The following is a 20,536-nucleotide window of genomic DNA, read 5'->3' on the forward strand; positions in this document are numbered from 1 at the left end:
GCCAGGCAATGAGTTGGGAGGCATCTGGGGATGTTTCATGGAGCATCCAAAGGCAGCTGGCTTCTGCAGGGAGTCCCACCACAGGGGCTGGACATACCTGGCTGCCCAGAACCACCTTCTCAGCCTTCAGATCTTCCCGCAGTAACTCCAGCTCAGATGCCAGTTGCTTTCTCCATTCTCTCCTCTCTCCCAGCTGACTCCCCAATTTGTCTATTGTTTCCTGACAGCTTTCCAACATCTGGAACAGGAAATGTTCAGAGTCACTACCACAACATCACTTTTTCTACACAGAGAGAAGCAGACTGCAGGAAATGTGTCTTCTAGGAAACAAAGAGAGGAGAAAAAACAGTTCTCAAATGTTTCCAGTGGAATTCCTACACCTCTTATTCAGGGCTCACAGAACATCCACTGACCCAAAACACCTTGGGAAGCTCCTCTCCCATCTCCGTCTGGCTGACATGCCAGGCAGATCTAATTGTTGGGCTAGCAAGGAAAAAATGGACAGGAAAGTTAACCCAGAATCTGATGGGAATCAGCTTTAGATGTACCTACACATCCCTTGATTTCACTAAACCCTAAAAAAGAATTGAGCACCTCCACACAGGTAAAAACTTCACTCATGGGGAGACAACAAACTCCTCAGCTGGCAGAGCTGAAGGCAAGACAAAGGGGAGAGTTTTCTTGGAGATCACGCTGGCTGCCTTTCTCCAAAAATCCATCTGTTTGCATGAGCTGAGGGACTACTAATCCTCAGGAGAGGGTGATAAAGAGCATCCCCAGGACAGAGTCACTTCAGATGCTTATTTAAGATGCTCATTTAAAACATTTCTAATCAGAACAGTTCATTTCCCAAGGAAAAGCTCTCACCTCCTGCATCTCCTGAGCTCCAGATGCCACCTGCTCATTCCCATTCATTTCACTTTTGTTCTTCTGCACCTCAAACAACTCTGTTTCCAAATTGGTGATCTGAACATGGACAAATCCCAAGTTAATACCAAACCAGGATTCACAACTAAATGCACAACAACTCCTAGAGTGCTCCTTGTGCTCCTGTTATGGGATAAGGTCCATTTTGGAAGCAAGGAACTGGAGGGGATGTGCATGGCTAGCTCCAGCTCATCCCTCATGCTGCTGCTTCCAAGGAGGAAGGAGCCATCTGGACTCAAGCCAGAAAAAGATGGAATTCTGCTTCTCAAAAGGAATGGAACAACCAAGGCACATGGTGAAAACTCAAAACTTCCACACATTGTGGTGCTCCCCCAATATGGAGGAACCTAAGACACTCCGGTTTAGGTGCTGGGTCATCCTTGTTCCCTGTGCTTGGAGTGCTGATCTTATCCAAGCAGATGTTCAGCCTGGTCCATCAGGACTCATCTTGGTTCCTTCTCTGCTCATAGGAAGTTTTCAGTCCCTCCAGAACGGATCCAAGGACTCAGGATTTGGGACAGCAAAGCACTGACCTCTGTGACCACTGACTTCTGCTCTTCCTGGCACCTCCTGGCAGGTGGGAGTTTGGACAAGATCTCACTCTGCATTTGGATCATCCCCCAAGGACATTTGCCGTTGGGGGAAAAATTACTGGTCCTGAAGTTATAAAGAGCTCAAAGGAGCTTGGAGCAGCCCAGATAAGGATCATCCCAGAGGAGCACTTCAGCTTCTCTTCCCCATTAGGGATCCCATGGACCCTTTTCCGAAATCCAAGTCTTGGTACTGGCAGCCCTCCTGCTACCATCCCAGCAGGAGCTTCCTTTTCACTCCTTAGGCTTGAAATCCAGTTTGGGCTTATTTCTAAAATCCCACGCTAACTGCCTGAGCTTGGCTCTCCTAAAATGAGCTGGGACACTGGACGGAGATGAAATCCAGCTCCACAGAACCCCAGACTGGTCTGGGTTGGAAAGGACCTTAAAGCCCATCCAGTTCCACCCCTGCTATGGGCAGGGACACCTTCCTCTATCCCAGGTTGCTCCAAGCCCCTCCAACCTGGCCCTGGACACTTGCAGGGGTGGAGCAGCCACAGCTTCTCTGGACAACCTGTCCAGGGCCTCTTCACCCTCACAGGCAAGAAATTCTTCCTCATATGTAATCCCAAAGCCAAAGAAGTGTCAAGTCCCTGCCAATCCCAATCCATTTCCAAAGCAGCACCTCAAAGCCCCTGAGATTTGCTCTCCTGATGAGTTCCTGGCACCAGCTGGGTCGGCTGGAACTCCCAGACTCTGCTGGAGTGGTCTCCAACACACAGGAAAGCTGCTGCAACACTGCTTTTTAAATCACAGATATGAGCTCACCAATGTGTTAAAAGGTATTAAAAGTGGGGTGAAACACCCAGACCTCTCACAGAAGAGCTAAAGGACAACAAACCCCTCTCCTTTTGCATGACTGGATGATAATGTGGGGTTCAATAAGACTTTGGAGCTTCAAAAGGGATCTCAAGCGCAAAACACAGCTCCCCTCCTTATCCCCAGCCAGTCTTTGGTCAGAAGTTGATCCCCAGCAATGCATTTATTTATCCTTCTTCCAAGCCATTAACTTTTAAGCACTTAATTCATGCTCTGAAATTCCATGCCAGCAGCAGAACAATCCTCACTCTGTATCCTGCTGTCCTGGTCCTGAGTCACTGCCTGACCAGCCAAGTCTTCTGCAGCTGTGCCAGGACCAAAAACCCTCCCAAGTCCTTCCCAGCCAGGGCAGGACTGGCAAACACCCAGGAGCACTGCCTTTCCCAGGCCCCAGCCCCTTCCCTCCTCATCTCCAGGCCTCTCAAAGCCCCCTGGGAATGTAGGACACAGCTTAGCAACTTCTATCCAAGGGTTAAAACCCACCTCCTTGTCCATCCTACTTCTGCTTCATGGCCCTGCATCCCTCAAAATGGTTCTTTTCTAGCTGCAGCAGCTGCCAAGCCTCTGCAGAGAAAATGCCTCACACCTTGTGTCCTGAGCATGGCATTCACAGGGATCTGTGTGACAATCCACAGAGCAAAGTAGAGATTCGTCCAAACTGAAAACATATCGCGTTTGATTTGCGGAGGGCTGTGTTCACTCTGGTCCAAAGGGGAAGAGTTTGGTGTGAGCTGAACAAGTCCCAAGTTAAACCAAAGCACTGCCATGGTGGACAGACCCCTTTCCATCCCAGAGCTGGCCCGTGGCTCCTCCAAGACAAGAGACAAACATGGTGCCACTGGCACCCTCATTAAGGTACTTGAACTTGCCTGTTTTTAGAGGCTTTCCCAGAGGCTACTGACTGGGAATTCCTCATCTCTTCCTTTGGACAATCCAGCTTGGAGTCGTGTATCCATGTGGGATATGCCGTCACCATCTCCAACACCACGTTTTAACCCAACACCAGGTATTAGGACAGGTCATTCCTCACTGAAAGCCAGGCTGGGGGGCTAAAACCTCACCTCAGAAATCCCCTAGGGACACTCTGGACTGGTGCAGCTTGCCAGTCAGGAAAAATGGATCAATCCAGGCCGTATAGAGAGAATTTCCAGCACAGACAGAAAGCAGAGGGCAAGAGCCCCAGCAAGGAAGAGTTCCTGGCCAGGCAGCAGAGCCTCAGCCCATGGGAAGGACCTCCTCAGCCAACCTTTGTGGGGAGAATCCCACTTACCTACCTGGCCAGACCAGAGTCTGTTTTCCTCTGTTCTCTCTGGCTGTAAATTCCCCAGCTGCTCCCTCTGTAAGGGATCAGGTGCCCTGGCAGTGATGCTCCACACAGAATTTTCCCTGGGAAAGCAGTGCCAAGCCAGCCTGTAGTGCCACTGCTCCTCACAGAGCTACTCCACAGGGATGGAGAGCCCCTCCAGAAAACTGAGGCTAAAAACCACCCAGACAAAGCATCAGCCTGAGAGGCTTCAGCCACAATTTACTCCTTGCTCAGAGGATGGAGGTGACCCTGCAGGTGCTCAAGGAGGCCCTCAATGTTGCCATGGTTCTGGAAAAACAGATGTTCAATAAGTGCTTCACATCTGTGATTTCCCAAAGATTCCCATTTGTCACATGCAAATAATAAAGAATTTCTATCCACCTCCTGAAGTCAAAGCATGATTTGAGGGGACTTGTCCTATTAACAGGAATAGATCCAGGTTACCCTGGGATGAGGGTATCCAAAATCAAGTAGAAACCAAGTTAGGAAGATGCTGCTGAGGTCACATCTTGATCAAGATTAAGCAGAGCTTCTCAAGATGGATCTCAGAGCTCTTCCAACAGAGGTAACCAGCCCCACGAACAAGCAGCTGCTGCACCACAGGACAGGAAAAATTCCCTGTCCTTCAATTTGTGTGTTCAGAAGGATTGTCCCCAGGCATTGCAGATCCTGGGCCTTCATACTCAGCACTGTTTAACACATCTTCAAGATCCTGTCCCTGGGGAAAAGCCAAAGTGCAATCTTCTGCCACCAGAACACTCAACAGGTGATATTTCCTGGGATCAAGGAGCATCAGTGTCCCAGACAGCAGGGTCAGATGCAATACTAGGGAGGAATCCCTCCCTGTGAGGGCGGAGAGGCCCTGGCACAGGCTGCGCAGAGCAGCTGTGGCTGCCCTGTCCCTGGAACTGTCCAAGGCCAGGCCAGACAGGGCTTGGAGCAACCTGGGGTAGTGGAAGGTGTCCTTGCCCATGGAAGGGCATCGGACTGGATGGGCTTTATGGTCCCTTCCCAATCAAACCAGTCTGGGAATCTGTGAGGGAAAACAGGAGATGGAAAAGACAATGCTGCCATAACACTGAGGAATCTGCACTTCCAACCAAGAGTTATTTACTCCCGGATGGGATTTTTTCCTTCTTCCTCTCCAAGGCAGGTTTTTCTGGCTGTTTTTCTTGTTAAACTAAACACAGCAGAGTGCAGGGCCAGGTCAAACATAATTCTATTTTTCCAATCAGAGAGAAAAGCAGATGGAATGAAAGAAATCCAAACCTTGTCTCTCCTATTCCTTACTCACTTTCTGGTGCAGTCCCTCCACCTCGCTCTCCAGCTGTTGCTTCTCTTGCTTGGTTTGGATCTGTGTCTCTCCCAGAACTGATTCCAGTTCCTCATTGCGCTCAACCAAACCCTCACGTTCCTGTTCCAGTTTTTGCTGCTTGTGAAGGAGCTGGGAATTCCTGCCCTCAGTGTTCTCCGTGGCTTCACGGCACCTGTACACCAAAACCCAGCATCACCAAGGCTGGAACTGCATCCCAACTGCTCCCCATCAGCGAGGAAAAGCTGAGGTTTTCCTCACACTGACCTGCTGATTTCCAGTCTCACATCCAACATGGCCTGTGCCTGTTCTTATTTAGATGGGAATTAGGGGTGATGGGATCTACACAAGGAATTATGAAGGTCTGGGCAGGAAACAGGTCAGGCATAAGGTTGCCAACAGCAGAGAGACAACAGCAAATTCAGCTGCTTGAGGTGGAGAACAGGCTTGAGAATCTGAAGGGAAAAGAGCCAGAGGGACAGGATCAGCCCCCCTTTCCTCCCTGAGCAGGTATTGGGAGAACAAAGCTTTGAATTCCCTTAGAAATCCCTGTTTACATACTTATGGTTAAAAGCCAGGTGTTTTGGTGCACTCCTGGAGAGCAACCAAATCCAAAGAAAACTTCTCAGCACAAAAACAGGTTTAAAAACAACATTTTTGTCTGCAGAGAGCCCCAAAAACCCAACTCTTCTTTTATGAAAGCAACAAACTGGAGAAGTCTCAGCATTTAACTGGAAGGAGTGATTCCTCAGGACTGCATCTCCTCCAAATTTTCCCATTTGGGAGCAGAAGAACAAAGTCCAAAAGAATATTTAATACAATTCAGTAATCAAATAATCCTGCAAAAGAGAGCACCAGAGGCACAGCAGTGCCAGTGGAAGTACAAGGGATGAAGGATTTCTACACCTCTCACCTTTGGTGGAGAGTTTCAATACCCTGATCTCCATGTGCCTGATACAGGGCAGTTCTGCTGGCGCCAGTGTCTCCATCAGTTCTTGCTTCTTCCTGTGTGCCTTGTGCCTGAGAGAAAATCAACATTAGCACAGAACTAGGATTGAAATCCCAGAATCCCAGGATGGATTGGTTTGGAGGGACCTTAAGCCTCATCGTGTTCTGTGGGCAACCTTCTTCTATCCCTGTTTGCTCCAAGCCCCGTCCAGTCTGGCCTTGGACACTTCCAGGGATCCAGGGGCAGCCACAGCTTCTCTGGGCAACCTATGCCAGGGCCTCACCATCCCCACAGCCAGGAATTCCTTCCCAGTATCCCATTTGACCCTGCCCCCTGGTAGTGGGAAGCCATTCCTTCTTGTCTTGGCACTCCGGGCCTTGTCCTGAGTCCTTCTCCAGATCTCCTGGAGCCCCTTTAGGCCCTGGAAGGCACTATGAGGTCTCCCTGAAGCCTTCTCTTTTCCAGGTGAACACCCCCAGCTCTCCCAGCTTGGCTCCAGAGCAGAGGGGCTCCAGCCCTTGGAGCATCTCCCTGGCTTCCTCACTTAGCTCCAACAGCTCCACATCTTTCCCATGAGAGCACAGAGTGATTCCAAGGCCACCTGCATCTCTCAGAAATAAAACACATGAGCCATGTCAGCTTCATCTCTTGGCCCTAGGAGCAAAATCCTCCAAACCTAGAACACTCAGGTTCTCATGGACAGCTAGGTTCTGAGATGCAGACCCTGCTTTTCTGGAATGACAAAGAAAGGGCCCTTGAAAACACCTGAAGTGAGGCCATTCTGACTCCCTCCGCCAGTGCAGGCTCTGGCCTCTCGCTTCGCTGGTACTCACAGATCTCCTCCTTGAGCTGCTCCACCTGCAACACAAAACACCTGCTTTGAGTTTTGGTGTACATTCCATTTTCATATTTATTATTAATTTTTTATTTATTTATTACTATTTATTACTAGTCCTTATCCTGAGGGCTTGGTTGAGATCCTGTGGCTGCTCCAGCTGCTGAGTGGCCTCAGACAAGGAGCAGCAAAAGTGGGAATGCTGCTGCTCCAATCCATTAAAGGGTGATTTTCCTGAATTTATTTCACTTCCTGACCACACCCACATTGTGTCAGATTCCAACTGCTCTTTCTGAGGACACCTTTCAGTGTCTTCCATCCGTGGGATCAATGGAATTCCATTACCAGTAGCAGCTCTTCACCCCACAGTCACAGCTCATCCCAGGCCAACTTCCCAGCGTGTTTCTCCCCTACTTTTCGTAACCCACAGGCAAGAAAACATTTTTCAGGATACAGAGCTGCTGTAGTTGGTAATAAAGCACATTTTCTACTACTATAAATTAAAAATTGGGGGGTTCCCAACTTCTGGGCCAACAGCTAAAGGGAATTCCCCATTCCTAAGGAATAAAGGAAATTTGCTGTTAGCTTAACGTGTGGCTGGAACTGATCTCAGTCTGGCTACATTTTTTCCTGTTCAGTGACCATAATATGTTACATATGTCTGTAGGTTTTTTGTCTATATAGACCTATATACAGATATAACAATAAACTGATTTTAATATTATATTTCTACTTTTTTATGAGCTATATATACACTTGTGTATCCATAATGACTGAAAGAAGCAATGTCCTACAGCAAGGAAAACATTATTTGGAATAAAAAATAAGTAAACAGAGGAATTTGAACTAAGTTATGATTTTTTGCAGCTTCAGAAAGAGACTGTGCTGTAAAATACAAGATTTGAGGTGACAGACATGGAAAAACTAGCAACTTTTTTAAATGCAAGGAACAAAGCTACAGAAAATTCAGTACTGTAAAAAATGCTGTAAAATTCTGAACACTTCAAGTGGGAATAAATCCCATTCAAGATATTATCTGATAAAATCATTTGAAAAGTATCTTCTGAGAGATACTGCTATTAATTTAGCAATACTCATTTGACATGAGAGAACTGCAAGACAGCCAAGAGCTCTCAGTGCTGGGATGGCAGAGGCAATTCCAGGTTCTCAAAGGCTGATCTAAGGAAATCAGGAGACAAGAACAGCAGATTTTGTGGCCAATGATACATTTTAATAGGAAGCAGACTCTTCTATCCCTTCCCTGTTGGCAACCTCAGTAAGGAATAATCTGTTCAATAGCTCCTTAATTGTTCCTTAATTCTAGGTGGCATTTAGAGAATCCTAGCTGTATAACACCAAGCATTTAACTAATAGTAATGTAACAGTAATGTAAGTCATTCCATTAAGAGAATGCACAGAAAATAAGCAGATCAATCAATGTGGCTGAGTTAAAAAACAAAGGGGCTGAGAGGGATCAAAAATGAGCATAAATTTCAAATGGTTTTCAAACCAGCTGGTGGAGGTTTTAGGCTAAACTTAGGTAAACTGAATTCTTTAATCCAGTCCAGGGAAAGGCACATGTGTTCCTTACTCTGCTTACACATCTGAGTTGGGGTAAAGACCAACCAGGAGCAGGGAGCTGATCCCTCTCCATGGACACAGGAAAATGTGTCCCAAAGTCTTCAAGCTACCACTCAGTTGGAGTCCCTCAAACTCTTCCTGAATGGAAGAAAGTTCCCACAGCTGCATTCTGCCTATTTCCTGAATTTTACTGCTCCATGAATCATGACACAGCCAAGTTGAAGCTCCGGAAAGACAGGGCATAGAACAGGAAAGGGAAAGGTGAAGGCAGGGCAGATTTGATAACAGGGATGACTTCCTGTCAGCCAGCCCAGAATTGTTGGCTTGGCTTGGTGGATCCTCACCAGCTCCAGGAACGCTTTCCTCTCCAGGTCAAGCGTCTGAACCCGTGCCCGCAGCGCCAGGATCTCCTTGTCCAGAAGGCTGTTGTGCTCCATGGCCCTCTGGAGCTCAGTCCTGTCTGGAGACAGCAGCACCGGGAAAGCAGTCACTGGTTTGGCCCTGCCTGGCCCACACTTCATGCATGGATTCCAGGCTGATCCCAGAAGTGGTGGGAGGCAACGTGGACATGTCCCACATCCACTGCAAACACATCCCACAGCCACTGGGAATATGTCCCACACCCACCTGCGAATAAATCCTGCATCAACTGGGAATACATCCCACACCTACCTGCAAATAAATCCTGCATCCACTGGAATACATCCACATCCACGTGGTAATACATCTTCACGGAACACAACCACATGGGACACACCCATGTGGGAACACATCCAAATCCACACCCTCTCCCTCCCACAGCAAAGGCTGATGTCCCTGGAGATCCAGGTTCAACTCTCATTATTCCAGGGATTCAGTTTACCTCTGGATCACAGAGATAAACCACATTTAAATCACTCACCTCATCTAATATGGGTTTCACTTTCTCTTTGGAAAACCCCAACAGCCACGTTTTGAATTTTTACCATAAAATCCATCATTACCGCAAGCACCAACACAATCCCAGCCAATGTATCCGTGTTGACCACACATTAAAATTTAATGGAATGGCCACAACTGAAAAAACTGCATACCAATTTTTCAATGGATCAATGAATAAATCAATCCCAACACCAATTAATGTAGATTCCCAATATTTCCAGGGCAGAAACAGGAAAAAGTGTTTGTATTAGGAGCACACATTGAGGACACACTGGCATCCCCCTGTCTGGGAGACAGTTTTCCTTTGAGAAAAGAGAAGGAATATTTTTCCCTTTTCAGCTTAACATTGGGCATAGGAAATTTTAGTTTAAATTTGACTTCTATTCAGACAAAAAAACTAAATAAATCTACTTTTTGGTTCCAATTTGGAAAAAGCAACAAATTCCTTTTTCAAACGATTCTGATATTGGTTTTTCAGTTGTGTCATTTAAAATAAAAAGCAAAGAATATCTTCACAGAATCACAGAATGGGCTGGGTTGGAAAGGGACCTTGAAGATCATCTCATTCCAACTCCCTTCTTCCACCAGAGTGGAAGTTTTACCCAAAAGCCTGTTGACCACTACACAAATTGATTATAAAACTATAATAAAATGATTAACAGGTTGCCAAAAGGATAATAAAATTCCAGCTCTTTTCCTCTTGCAAAAATCCTGACCACCCCCTATTTTCCCATTCCTTCTCTTGTTTTTCCACCTCAGCTGCATTCAGGGCTGACCAGAGGGGTGATTCCACAAGGACAACAATGTTCGGATGGGGCAGCCGAGTTCTTCTTTGGAAAAAACCTGCAACATTCCTTATACACTTTATTAAATACCATTTAAAGCCCTTCCTCACCAAAATCCCACTAACTGGGCTGAAACTGGTCAGGAATTCTTCCCTCCAATGCACACAAGTTATCACTGAACCAAAATACGCTGTTTAAGGGGGTTTTACTAAAGATGAGTGACCCCAGTTTAGGTTTTTACTAGGAAATTGATTCCCAGAGCAGTTGGCTCTGAGCTCGCCAAGGAGGGAGGAGAAGCCGTGCAGAGATACAGAAGCAGGGAAGCCACTGGGATGTTGTCACCCTCATTTTGCACAAACAGCACAACAAACCCCAGAGATAAAACAAGCATTAAACCCTTACTCACATTTTGTAAAGCTTTGTATTCATCTAACACCTCAGAAAGCAGAGATTTCCCTGCACAGGCTACGATCCATGGGAGTCTCAGGCTGGAGCCTGTCTGTGCTCCAGGGTCAGCACTGGAGCTGCTACATCACTCACCCTATCCCTGACGACTATGGATCGATCCCAACCAAGTACGGGGATGAAAAGGCTGGGAACAATGGAGCTGGAGGCTGGAGAGGAGCTGCTGGGACTGGAGAGGAGCTGATGGGGCTGGAGCGGAGCTGATGGGGCTGGAAATAAACTCACAGGTCCTGGTGCTATGTGTGAGCTCCAAGAGGAGCCCCAGGACCTGCAATTCTGCCCCAGACCTGCCCCAGGTAGTGCCAGTCTCCTGAAGTGAGCTGGTCCCTGCTAAGGCACATGGGGCTGGGATGAGTCACCTCATCCCAGTTCCTCTTCTCCAATGAAATTCTGCATCACAGATTTGGGGTCAATGCAAGGAATCTCCCAAAAGAGCATCCAGACACCTGTGTGTTGCTAAGGATATTTTCCATGGACACTTCATTTCAAGAGCAACTTTACCATGTCTCTCTCCAGAAAACAGTTTATTTCTACAGTCAGAATTTATAAAAAATTCCAACTAAAAGACCACTTCAGGGCTGGTCAACAATTGTTTCAAGAAGGAGGTGAAAGGAATATTCTCCACAAGGACAATGTACCCAGTCAATTCCCCACTGCTGCATTTCTTAAGGACCCTATGGAGGCAACATCCCAAACTGTACCTGGAGAACCCTGGGATAAGAGGTCCAGCTCTGCTAACTAACTAACTAACCCTGTGCTCATGGTAATTCATCCAGCTACTCTGCTTCCAGACTAAGTCATCATTCCCTCTCCATCCCTTCCCAGGGGGGAGAGCAGAAAGCTCTCCCTGCAGAGGAGATAGGAAATTCCCTGGGACAGAAAATTTGTCTAGACTGTGCAGCTGCATCACAGATCTGAGAAGCCTAGTGTCAGAATTAATGGATTTGTGACTGTTAACAACTGCATTTCCACCTCCTAGGGAGCAGGCTGACTCCTGGCATGTGGAAATGCATTTTATGGAAATGGTTTGCTCTGGCTCACCCCTGGAAAATGTATGGTTTATGCCAAGTCTGTACCCTCTCTGCAGTATCCTGTATCTGTAACCTCATTGGCTGGAGAATGTTACCGCGCCCCTTTGAACCTCGGTGTTAAGAATGCTAAGGCAAGGGGTCTCGCCCTCTTTGCCTCTCTCCCCCTGGAGGCCTCCGGATGCTCCCCTTCCCTTCCCCTCTCCCTCAGTGAATAAACCCTCACCTCATCAGCACCCCACCGGCATCTGAGTCTCTTTGCCTGGCAGCACAGGAACACCACGACCCCAAGGACCCCGGGGGTCTCCCGGGGGACCCTCCCCGGGAGACCCCCGAAAATTTTAAACAGCACTGGCACTGATTTTCCCACATTCCAAGCAGAGAGGACAGAGGACAGACTGCCCACTCCCCAAGGCTAAGAACAGGCCAGGAGTGGTCACCAGAGAAGCACTTACCTGCTCCACTCTGCTCTTTGCTTGGTGTATCCAGCCCCTCTGCCACCCTCTGGGTATCTTCCTGGGACACCACCAGCCTCTGTGGGGCTTCATCCAAATCTCCCACAATTCCTGCAGGCAATGCTGGTTTCCCCTCCAGCTCTTCTCTGCAGAACTGAAGCACAAGGGTTAATGTGCCAATGGAAATCAGGAACCCCGTGGTGATGTGACCAAGGCAGAGTTGTTTGTCACCCCCTCTACACTGGTCCCATTGTGAAAATGTGCATTTCCTCACCTCCAATGCCAGTTCTGGGACTGGCCCACCAAAGGCCCACCAGGCAGCCCTGCCCTGAAATGTGAGGTGTTCCCTGGCTCTCAGTAAAAGGGATTATTTTCTGCCCAGGCTGGGCACAGCCTGAGGATGAAGCTGTGACAGTTTGGGCTCTGAGTTTTTTACTCTAAACCCAGTAAAAACCCTCCCAGCCTGCTTAATGACAAATCAGAAATGAGGGAGGCCACAAATGTGATGAGGAGCAGCTGAGGGAGCTGGGAGGGCTCAGCCTGGAGAAGAGGAGGCTCAGGGGGGACCTTGTAGCTCTGCACAACTCCTGACAGGAGGGGACAGCCAGCTGGGGGTGAGGCTCTATTCCCAGGAAACAAGGACAGGACAAGAGGGAGTGGTATCAAGCTGTGCCAGGGGAAGTTTATTTCACTGAAGGGCCGGTGAGACCCAGCTAGCTCAGAACTCTGGCCCTGGTGCCAGGAGTACCGCTCTCAGAATGCCAGCAGTCCAAGGGACGGTGCACAACAGGCTGTCTCTGCGGGGCTGGGCTTTATTGTGACGGGGCTCGGAACGAGGAAGTACAGAAGGCCCTCTCAGATGTTTATTCTTCCGGATGGTACAGGAGAGAGAGGACGGGCAGGGTCCTGCGCTCGACTTTTAACTGGAGGCCAGAGGGGGTGGTACAGATAAGTGATTGGCTTGGGTTAATGCAAGGCAGGGTCAGGAGAAAGGGACAAAGGGACAGGGGAGGGGAAAACCTGGGGTAAAACCCAAGGTAAACCAGACCCCGGCGTGGGGCTGGTAACAGGAGCAAACCATAACTTAACAAACTGAACAAAAATCCATTACGACAGGTTTAGATCAAATATTAGGGAAAATGTCTTCATGGAAAGGGTGGTCAGATGCTGGAATGGGCTGCCCAGGGCAGTGGTGGAGTCACCATCCCTTGGAAGTGTTCAAAAACCCTGTGGATGTGGCACTTGGGGACATGGGTTAGTGGTGGCCCTAGTAGTGCTGGGGGAATGGTTGAACTCAGCGATCTTAGAGGTCATTTCCAACCTTGGTGATTCTATGAAATCTCAACTATGAGCCAGCATGAAAATGTGTATTTCCCTATTTCTGTCTCCTCACGAAGCTGTGTGCATTCCTGCTGCTGTGGGAATTCAGCTCCCAATGCCTGACAGCTGTGAGCAGAGCCAGCTTTGCACACAGAGATGTTCCTGAATAACAGCACCACCACCACATGGCCATGTGTCCCTCAGTACTGCCATGTGTCCCTCAGGATCAGTGAGGGGGATTTTCAGTTCCGATGTATCATGATTACAAGGGGTTTTGTTACCATGCCTTGTATATGTGACAGGAATGTTTCAACCAGAGTTATTCCAAACCCTTATGAAAATCCCTCAGTTTTCCCAGCTCCACCTGGGAGCTCTGTGGGTTCACTATTTTTTTAAGACCTCTGATTTCCTGGGCCTGCCCACGAGAGCTGAGAGGGCTCAGTTTTGCCCAAGTGTTGGCACTGAGTGTGATTGGTTCACTTTGTCAGAGCAACACGGGGAGACTTAGAATCATGGGATCATAGAAAGTCTTGGAATGGGAGCAACTTTAAAGCCCATCCTGTTCCACCCCTACCATGGGCAGGGACACCTTCCACTATCCCAGGCTGCTCCAAGCCCCACCCAACCTGGCCTTGGACACTGCCAGGAATCCAGAGGCAGCCACAGCTTCTCTGGGCACCTTGTTCCAGGGCCTCCCCACCCTCACAGCCAAGAATTCCTCCCCCATTCCCACTTGTCCTGGCACTCCAGACCCTTGTCCAAAGGCCCTCTCCATCTCTCCAGGAGCCCCTTCAGTCACTGAAAGGGGCTTTAAGGTCTCTACAGAGCCTTCTCCGGGTGGACACCTCCAACACTCCCAGCCTGGCTCCCAAGGGGCTCCAGCCCTCACAGCATCTCCATGGCTTCGCTCCAACAGGTCCTTCCTGTGCTGGGGATCCCAGAGCTAGAGCAGCACTGCTAGGGGGGTCTCTTCAGAGAGGAACAGAATCACAATGCTGTTTGGCCTTTGAGGTGCAAACACACACTCCTGGCTCACGTCCAGCTCTGGATCCACAAGAATGCTCAAATCCATCCCACAGGGCTGCCCTCCATGAATTCCTCCTCCAGCCTGTGCTCATTCTCAGATTGCCCTGACCCAGGCACAGGAACTTGAACTCCAGGAGCTCCTCTGGACCACTGCTCCCCATCCCTCTTTTTTATGGAGTTACACATTCGCGTTCCACTGCAACTGCACTGAGGGTGTCCTAAGGCTCAGCACATTGGTTGCCATTGATATTTAGCACTTCAGGGGGTGAGTGTGCTAGCACATGCCATGAATCCAGAAGGCATTTCCCTGTGCATTTCTCGGAACTGACCACACAGAGATGCAGATTTGTATCCCGCCTTTCTGTTTTCCTGGGGATGCAATAAAACAATCAATTCTGCTTGAGCAGTCTGGCAAAAAGCTGAATTCGTCCCTGTACCCGACAGGAACATGTCTAGCCCTTCATCCCAGGTCAGCTGGGAACAAGCAAGGCCACACATTCCAGTAAACAGAGTAAGAGGAGCAATTAACACATTAACCTGTAACACTAATGGTTCTGCAAAACAAGTGGGATGCTCCCAGGAACAACGGAGTGTTTAATCAACAGTTTCTGCTCCACAGGCATGGACAGCAATGACATCACTGGGGAGAGTAATCAGACCTGTCAGGGAGACTGCTTTCTGGGAAAACACATCTCCAATGTGTCCTTCACCTGATTAAAAACACAAAAAGACTGGAAGAAATGTGGAGAAGCTGTGGTTGATTGTAAACAAAGAGCATTAGATTTGTAACAATTCATGGAAGCATTCATAGACCAGGTTGGAGCAATCTGGTCTAATGGAAGGTGTCCCTGGACACTTCCAATCCAAACAGTTGTGTGATTCTATTCCTGTCAGCAGGAAGAAATAGAAAGTAACAAGAGAAGGACCCCTATTTGAAGTCTTGCTCCCTCCTCACTGCTTGGGACCTTAGGGACAAACAGCAGCTCCCAGAATCACAGAGCATTCCTGGACTCCAGTTCCATGGAGACATGGCCCTAAGTCAGGAGCAGGTGGAATTTGGTGGCCTTGGAAACATAGAATCAGAATATCCTGAGCTGAAAGAGAACCACAAGGATCATCTGCTCCAACTGCTGGCCCTGCACAGACACCCTAGCAATCCCACCCTGTGCCTCGGAGCGTTGCCTAAATGCTTCTGGAGCTCTGGCAGCCTTAGGGCCATGCCCATTCCCTGGGGGCCTGGGCAGCGCCCAGCACCCTCTGGGGGAAGAATCTTTTCCTGATACCTAATCTTCCTTGGCTCAGCTCCAGGTGCTCCCTCAGATCCCGGCCCTGCTCATAAAGAGTAGAGATCGGAGCTGCCCCTCAGGAGAAGCTGCAGCCCCCCAGTGAGCTCTACCCTCAGCCTCCTCTGCTCCAGCTGAACCCAGAGAAAGTCATTCTTATCCAAAGAAGATCCTTACACCAACCACATCACAACTCTTCAACACAGGATTACAATTAATCCATTTCATTGTCCCAGTGCAGATGTGGGAGTAAATCAAGCGCAAAGTGGGAGAATTAAGAAAGGCACTGACTTAAAATCCTGGAATCCCGGACTGGTTTGATGTTGGAAGGGATCTTAGAGCTCATCCCCTTCCACCCCCTACCATGAGCAGGGACACCTTCCACTATCCCACGTTGCTCCAAGCCCAACCTGGCCTTGGCCACTCCAAGGGATGGGGCAGCCACAGCTGCTCTGGGCACCCTGTGGCAGGAACTCACCACCCTCACAGCCAGGAATTCCTACTTAATATCCAAACTAGACATAATCTGTCCATTTGAAACCATTCCCCCTTGTCCTGGCGTTCCAGTCTCTCGTAAATACTTTCACTCCATCTTTCTTGTAGCTCCTTCAAGTGTTTCAGCCCCAAGACTCCACAGTGGCCTCAGAGACAAGAGACACAATTTTCATTACAGAAATATGCTGAAGATATTCCTTTACCGCAGCACTCAGGCAGCCACGGAGCAGGAGGTACCTGAAGCCCATCAATTCTGCTGTGGGATTCCAGCTGCCAGGCTGCCACTTCCAGCTTTCCTAGCAGCGCCGCCCGCTCCACCAGGAAATATGCGACCTGCTCACTGGCAGCACTGCAGGAGATCTGGGACAAACCCTCCTGCTCCAGCATCTCCTCCACCTCCTTCAGCTGGGTTTCTGCAAGGCAAGGCAAGGCTTGGTGTCAGCAGAGGAGAAACAAAGGGCAGGGTTTCCTGGAGATCTGTCCCATCTCCTCTAAACATTCCTCACTGCAACAGCCCCATTTCTCCTGGAGCCCAACAGCTCCTCAAGTCTCTCCTGCTTCCCACCTCCCTCATTGCTTCCCATTCCCTGCTATCCATTATCTCAGCCCTATTCTCTCTCTCCCAAGGTTTCTCTTCACATACCCTTCCCTGCCTGCTAAACATGTGATAGGCCATGCTGCCCCCAGGAGGAGTTCTCCCAACCCGATTTATCCTCAGCCCCCTCAACCTCTAGTTTTATTTCACTTGGTGGAAACTAAACAGATTAAACAGATACTGAGAGAATCAGGGAATCATTAAGGTTGAAAAGACCTTCCAGATCATCAGTTCCAACTCTCAGATCATCAAGTCCAACCTTGGAGACAAAGCAAACTGATGGACATCGAGTCACAGATGTTTTCTTTGGCAGGAGACAACAAAATACTAGATCACTCCTAGAGAGCACCATTATTTCCCAAGGAATGGCTAGGAAGGAGGCAGATCTGAACACGTTTAAGAATTAAACTGCCAGTGCTTCAACATTTATCCAAAAATTATAGCCAGGAAGACTCTGTACTGGGAAAAACTTCCAGACTCAAGGGTGTCTAAGGCAGAAAGGTGACAACAAGACTTGCAGGAGTCAGTTTATGGCTGGGCACCATTGTGTTTGTACAACCAACAGTTGTTAAAAAGACCCCCTGGTGTGGTTGGAATTTACCTGCCAGGAGAAAATGAGGAACCTTTGGTGTCTAGCATGCTGAGGGCAGCAACTCTTGAATTGGATCCAGCAGCTTGGAGCCAGGGGAGTGCTTTTCAAACCCTCCCTGTGTAATTTGTATTAAAACCAAAACCAACAGACCAAATTTCCAGCCCAAACCAAATTGTAAAGGCTTCCAAGTGTTGTAAGATGGGAAGTGCAGGAAACTGTATAGAGGTAGGAGGGATATTCACACTCTTTCCCTGCTCAGGGACCTAGAGTTGGAGAGCAGAGGTTCAGGAGAGCAAATATTCCTCAGACACAGGACATACAGAGCCCTGGACAAGCCTGCCCCTCACTATCATGTACTGATTTAACACAGGACCCAGCGCAATCACATCCCGAGGCTCCAATCGATCCCATGTTTCCACTCTGAGCTTTTCAGCCAGCTCCATCCAGTCCTGTGGATGGAAAACACCCTGCGGTTTCCCAGGCATCTTCCCCAGGGAGACAAAGCACAACGTGGTCAATATAAGGTCAAACAGGGCTCCCCAACAGCTTTCTGCTGCAGCAGAGCAAACAAGGCAGGATCAAAATTTCTCCGTGTGCCTCAGGAAGAGCCCATGGATCACACCAAACTGAACCCCAACCTGCCTGACAGCTTTCTCCCACAGTTCTGCCAAGTCCCAGCTAAAATGAACGGAAAGTGCTCTGGTTTGTGCCTGATGGGACACCCTGTGCCCCGAACCATCTTCACCTGCCAGTGCTCCCTTGTCCCCAGCCTGCAACGCAGGATGAAGTGGTATCATTTTATATCCCAGACATATTCCAGAGGCTGGAGAGGAAGAAGGATTTGTGAGGATGAGGGAGGTCTGCCTGCACAGCACAGGTTACCTATGAGTAAACCCCACTGATTCCTTACAAATCCCCTCCCTCCCTCATTCAATGTCTGGGAAGTGCCAACCCCTGCCCCAGGCACTGTCACACAAAAGCTCCACTGGCATCTCCCAGCTCCATCCACACTTGTTTGGAAGTAAATTTTATATTAATATTTGTATTTTCCTACCCCAGTAATACTCTGAGAAACAGCAGCCACCTCATCCCACCACAGCCCTACATCCTCCAGCCCTGCTGGGTGTGTTTAACCAGCCCAGCTGTTAAAACAAACAAGCTTAGATCATGACTATTTTTTTCTTTTTATTCCACTTTTTAAACAAATCCAGGCAGCTCCCCCAGCACTGTGTTTCACTGCCATTCCAGTTGTTTTTCAGGAAGGCTTTTGAGAGCACCATTGATCTGCCCTCCAACAACACCCGGCGCATTCAGCAAGAGCATCAGAAACGGATCAGGAATTGCCTGGAGGGAAGGAAAAATGTCACTCTGGGCAGAGGTATCAGATGAAGTGATGCTCAGCTCGATGGCCCAGCATCAATCAGCTTTGGCTGCTCCCTGTAGGAACCTGTGAGCCCAGGATGGGCAGGAAGCAAATGCGCGAGCAGAGGTTTACTTTTTATCTTCAGAAACTGCTCAGTGTCCGTCACCAGCACTCACTATCCTCAGGGACTAAAGAAGGGCTAGAAAGAGACTTTGGTCTAGGGCCTGGAGTGCCAGGACAAGGGGGGATGGCTTCCCACTGACATAGGGCAGGGTTAGATGGGATACTGAGAAGAGTTTCTTGGCTGTGAGGGTGGTGAGGCCCTGGCACAGGTTGCCCAGAGAAGCTGTGGCTGCCCCTGGACCCCTGGAAGTGTCCAAGGTCAAGCTAGACAGGGCTTGGAGCAACCTGGAACAGTGGAAGTTGTCCCTGCCCATGGTAGGGGGTGGAATGGGATGCGCTTTAAGATCCTTTCCAACCCAACCCATTCCATAATTCCATGATTTTATGAAACAGTTTTTAACAGATCAAGTTGCTCCAAGTGATCCCAGACCAAGCAGAGTTTCTGATCCGTTTGCCTGCTGTTGGAAGAGGAGTGTGCCCAGACCTGAGAGCCCACACCAGGGTCTCTGGGCTCCCTCCCCTAGCTGTCAGCTCAGGTGCATCAGCACAGATCCTGTCCTTCACCCTGCATCATTCACAGCTCAGGCCCCTCTTTTGTATCACTGGCTTGAACCAGCCACTGTCCCCAACTGCCCCTTCCCATTCTCCTTTCAGTGCTTCCAAAAGCTACCAACCAGCATCCTGTCCTCTTGCTGTGCCCACATTTTTAACAATCCCAGCAGATCAGTCTGTCTTTCCACAAGCCCCTTCTCCAGCGCAATTCACTGGATCATCCTATGCCTGCTAAGACACCCAGGTGTCCTGCAAAAATAACAGGGGGAGCAAGACCTGGAGCACAGATTCTATGGGGAGCAGCTGAGGGAGTTGGCAGGTGTCAGCCTGGAGAAAAGAGGCTCAGGGGGACCTTCTGGCTCTCCACAATTCCCTGACAGGAGGGTACAGCCAGTAGGGGGTCAGGCTCTGCTCCCAGAGAGCAAGGGACAGGACAAGAGGAAACAGCCTCAAGATTTTCCAGGGGAGATTCTGGTTGGATACTCATTGCAAGTTTGGTCAGGCACTGGAACAACTGCCCAGAGAAGCAGTAGAGTTACCATTCCTGGCATTGTTCAAAAAACGTGTGGATGTGACGTTTGGGGTGGACCTGACAGTGCTGGGGGAATGGTTGGATTTGATGGCCCTAGAGGGCTTTTCCAGCCTAAACATTCCCATGATTCTTGGAATCTGATGAAAAGCAGAGGCCTGGGGAACAGACACAGGGATGCAGCATAGAACCCTGCAGCAGGGACACATTAGAGACACGGAGGAGCCCAACAGAAGCTTTTGGGATTGTGCAGCATGTCCAGCACAAGCACATGCAGCCACTCCATAATAGAGACGGCCAGGGAGATTTTTTTCTTAAGAGGCTGACCTAGAATCATGAAACCACAGAATATCCTGAGCTGAAAGGGACCCACAAGGATCATCCAGTCCAGCCCCTGCCCCTGCCCCTGCGCAGGACACCCCAACAATCCCACCCTGTACATCCCTGGGAGCGGTGTCCAAACACTCCTGGAGTTCTGGCAGCTCGGGGCTGTGCCCATTCCCTGGGGAGCCTGGGCAGTGCCCAGCACCCTCTGGGGAAGAACCTTTCCCTGACATCTAACCTAAGCCTCTCCCAACATAGCTCCAGCCACTCCCTCATGTTCTTTCCCTGGTCCCAGAGAGTAGAGATAAAATCCTCCTCCAGTGGAGCTGCAGCCTGGGATGAGCTCTGCCCTCAGGTCACC

The 20,536-nt window shown here is 49.2% G+C and overlaps 1 protein-coding gene across 6 annotated transcripts in view; it reads right to left on the reverse strand.

Moving 5' to 3' along the window:
* Window positions 1-20,536, reverse strand: part of CCDC30 (coiled-coil domain containing 30) — a 41,567-nt gene that overhangs the window by 15,181 nt on the left and 5,850 nt on the right. For 4 of the 6 annotated variants that reach the window (XM_063417167.1, XM_063417168.1, XM_063417166.1 and 1 more), the window contains 8 exons: window positions 16,335-16,510; window positions 11,974-12,127; window positions 8,664-8,779; window positions 6,669-6,761; window positions 5,868-5,974; window positions 4,937-5,129; window positions 868-966; window positions 98-238 (listed from right to left, as the gene is read on the reverse strand). In XM_063417167.1, the coding sequence (XP_063273237.1) occupies window positions 98-238; window positions 868-966; window positions 4,937-5,129; window positions 5,868-5,974; window positions 6,669-6,761; window positions 8,664-8,779; window positions 11,974-12,127; window positions 16,335-16,510 (1,079 nt within the window). Of the gene's footprint in view, window positions 1-97; window positions 239-867; window positions 967-4,936; window positions 5,130-5,867; window positions 5,975-6,668; window positions 6,762-8,663; window positions 8,780-11,973; window positions 12,128-16,300; window positions 16,511-20,536 lie in introns of those variants that run through there. The other 2 variants (XM_063417170.1, XM_063417169.1) reach the window with 2 other exon arrangements.

The sequence above is a fragment of the Prinia subflava genome, chromosome 21 (assembly GCF_021018805.1).
Source record: "Prinia subflava isolate CZ2003 ecotype Zambia chromosome 21, Cam_Psub_1.2, whole genome shotgun sequence".
NCBI classification, from domain to species: Eukaryota; Metazoa; Chordata; class Aves; order Passeriformes; family Cisticolidae; genus Prinia; species Prinia subflava.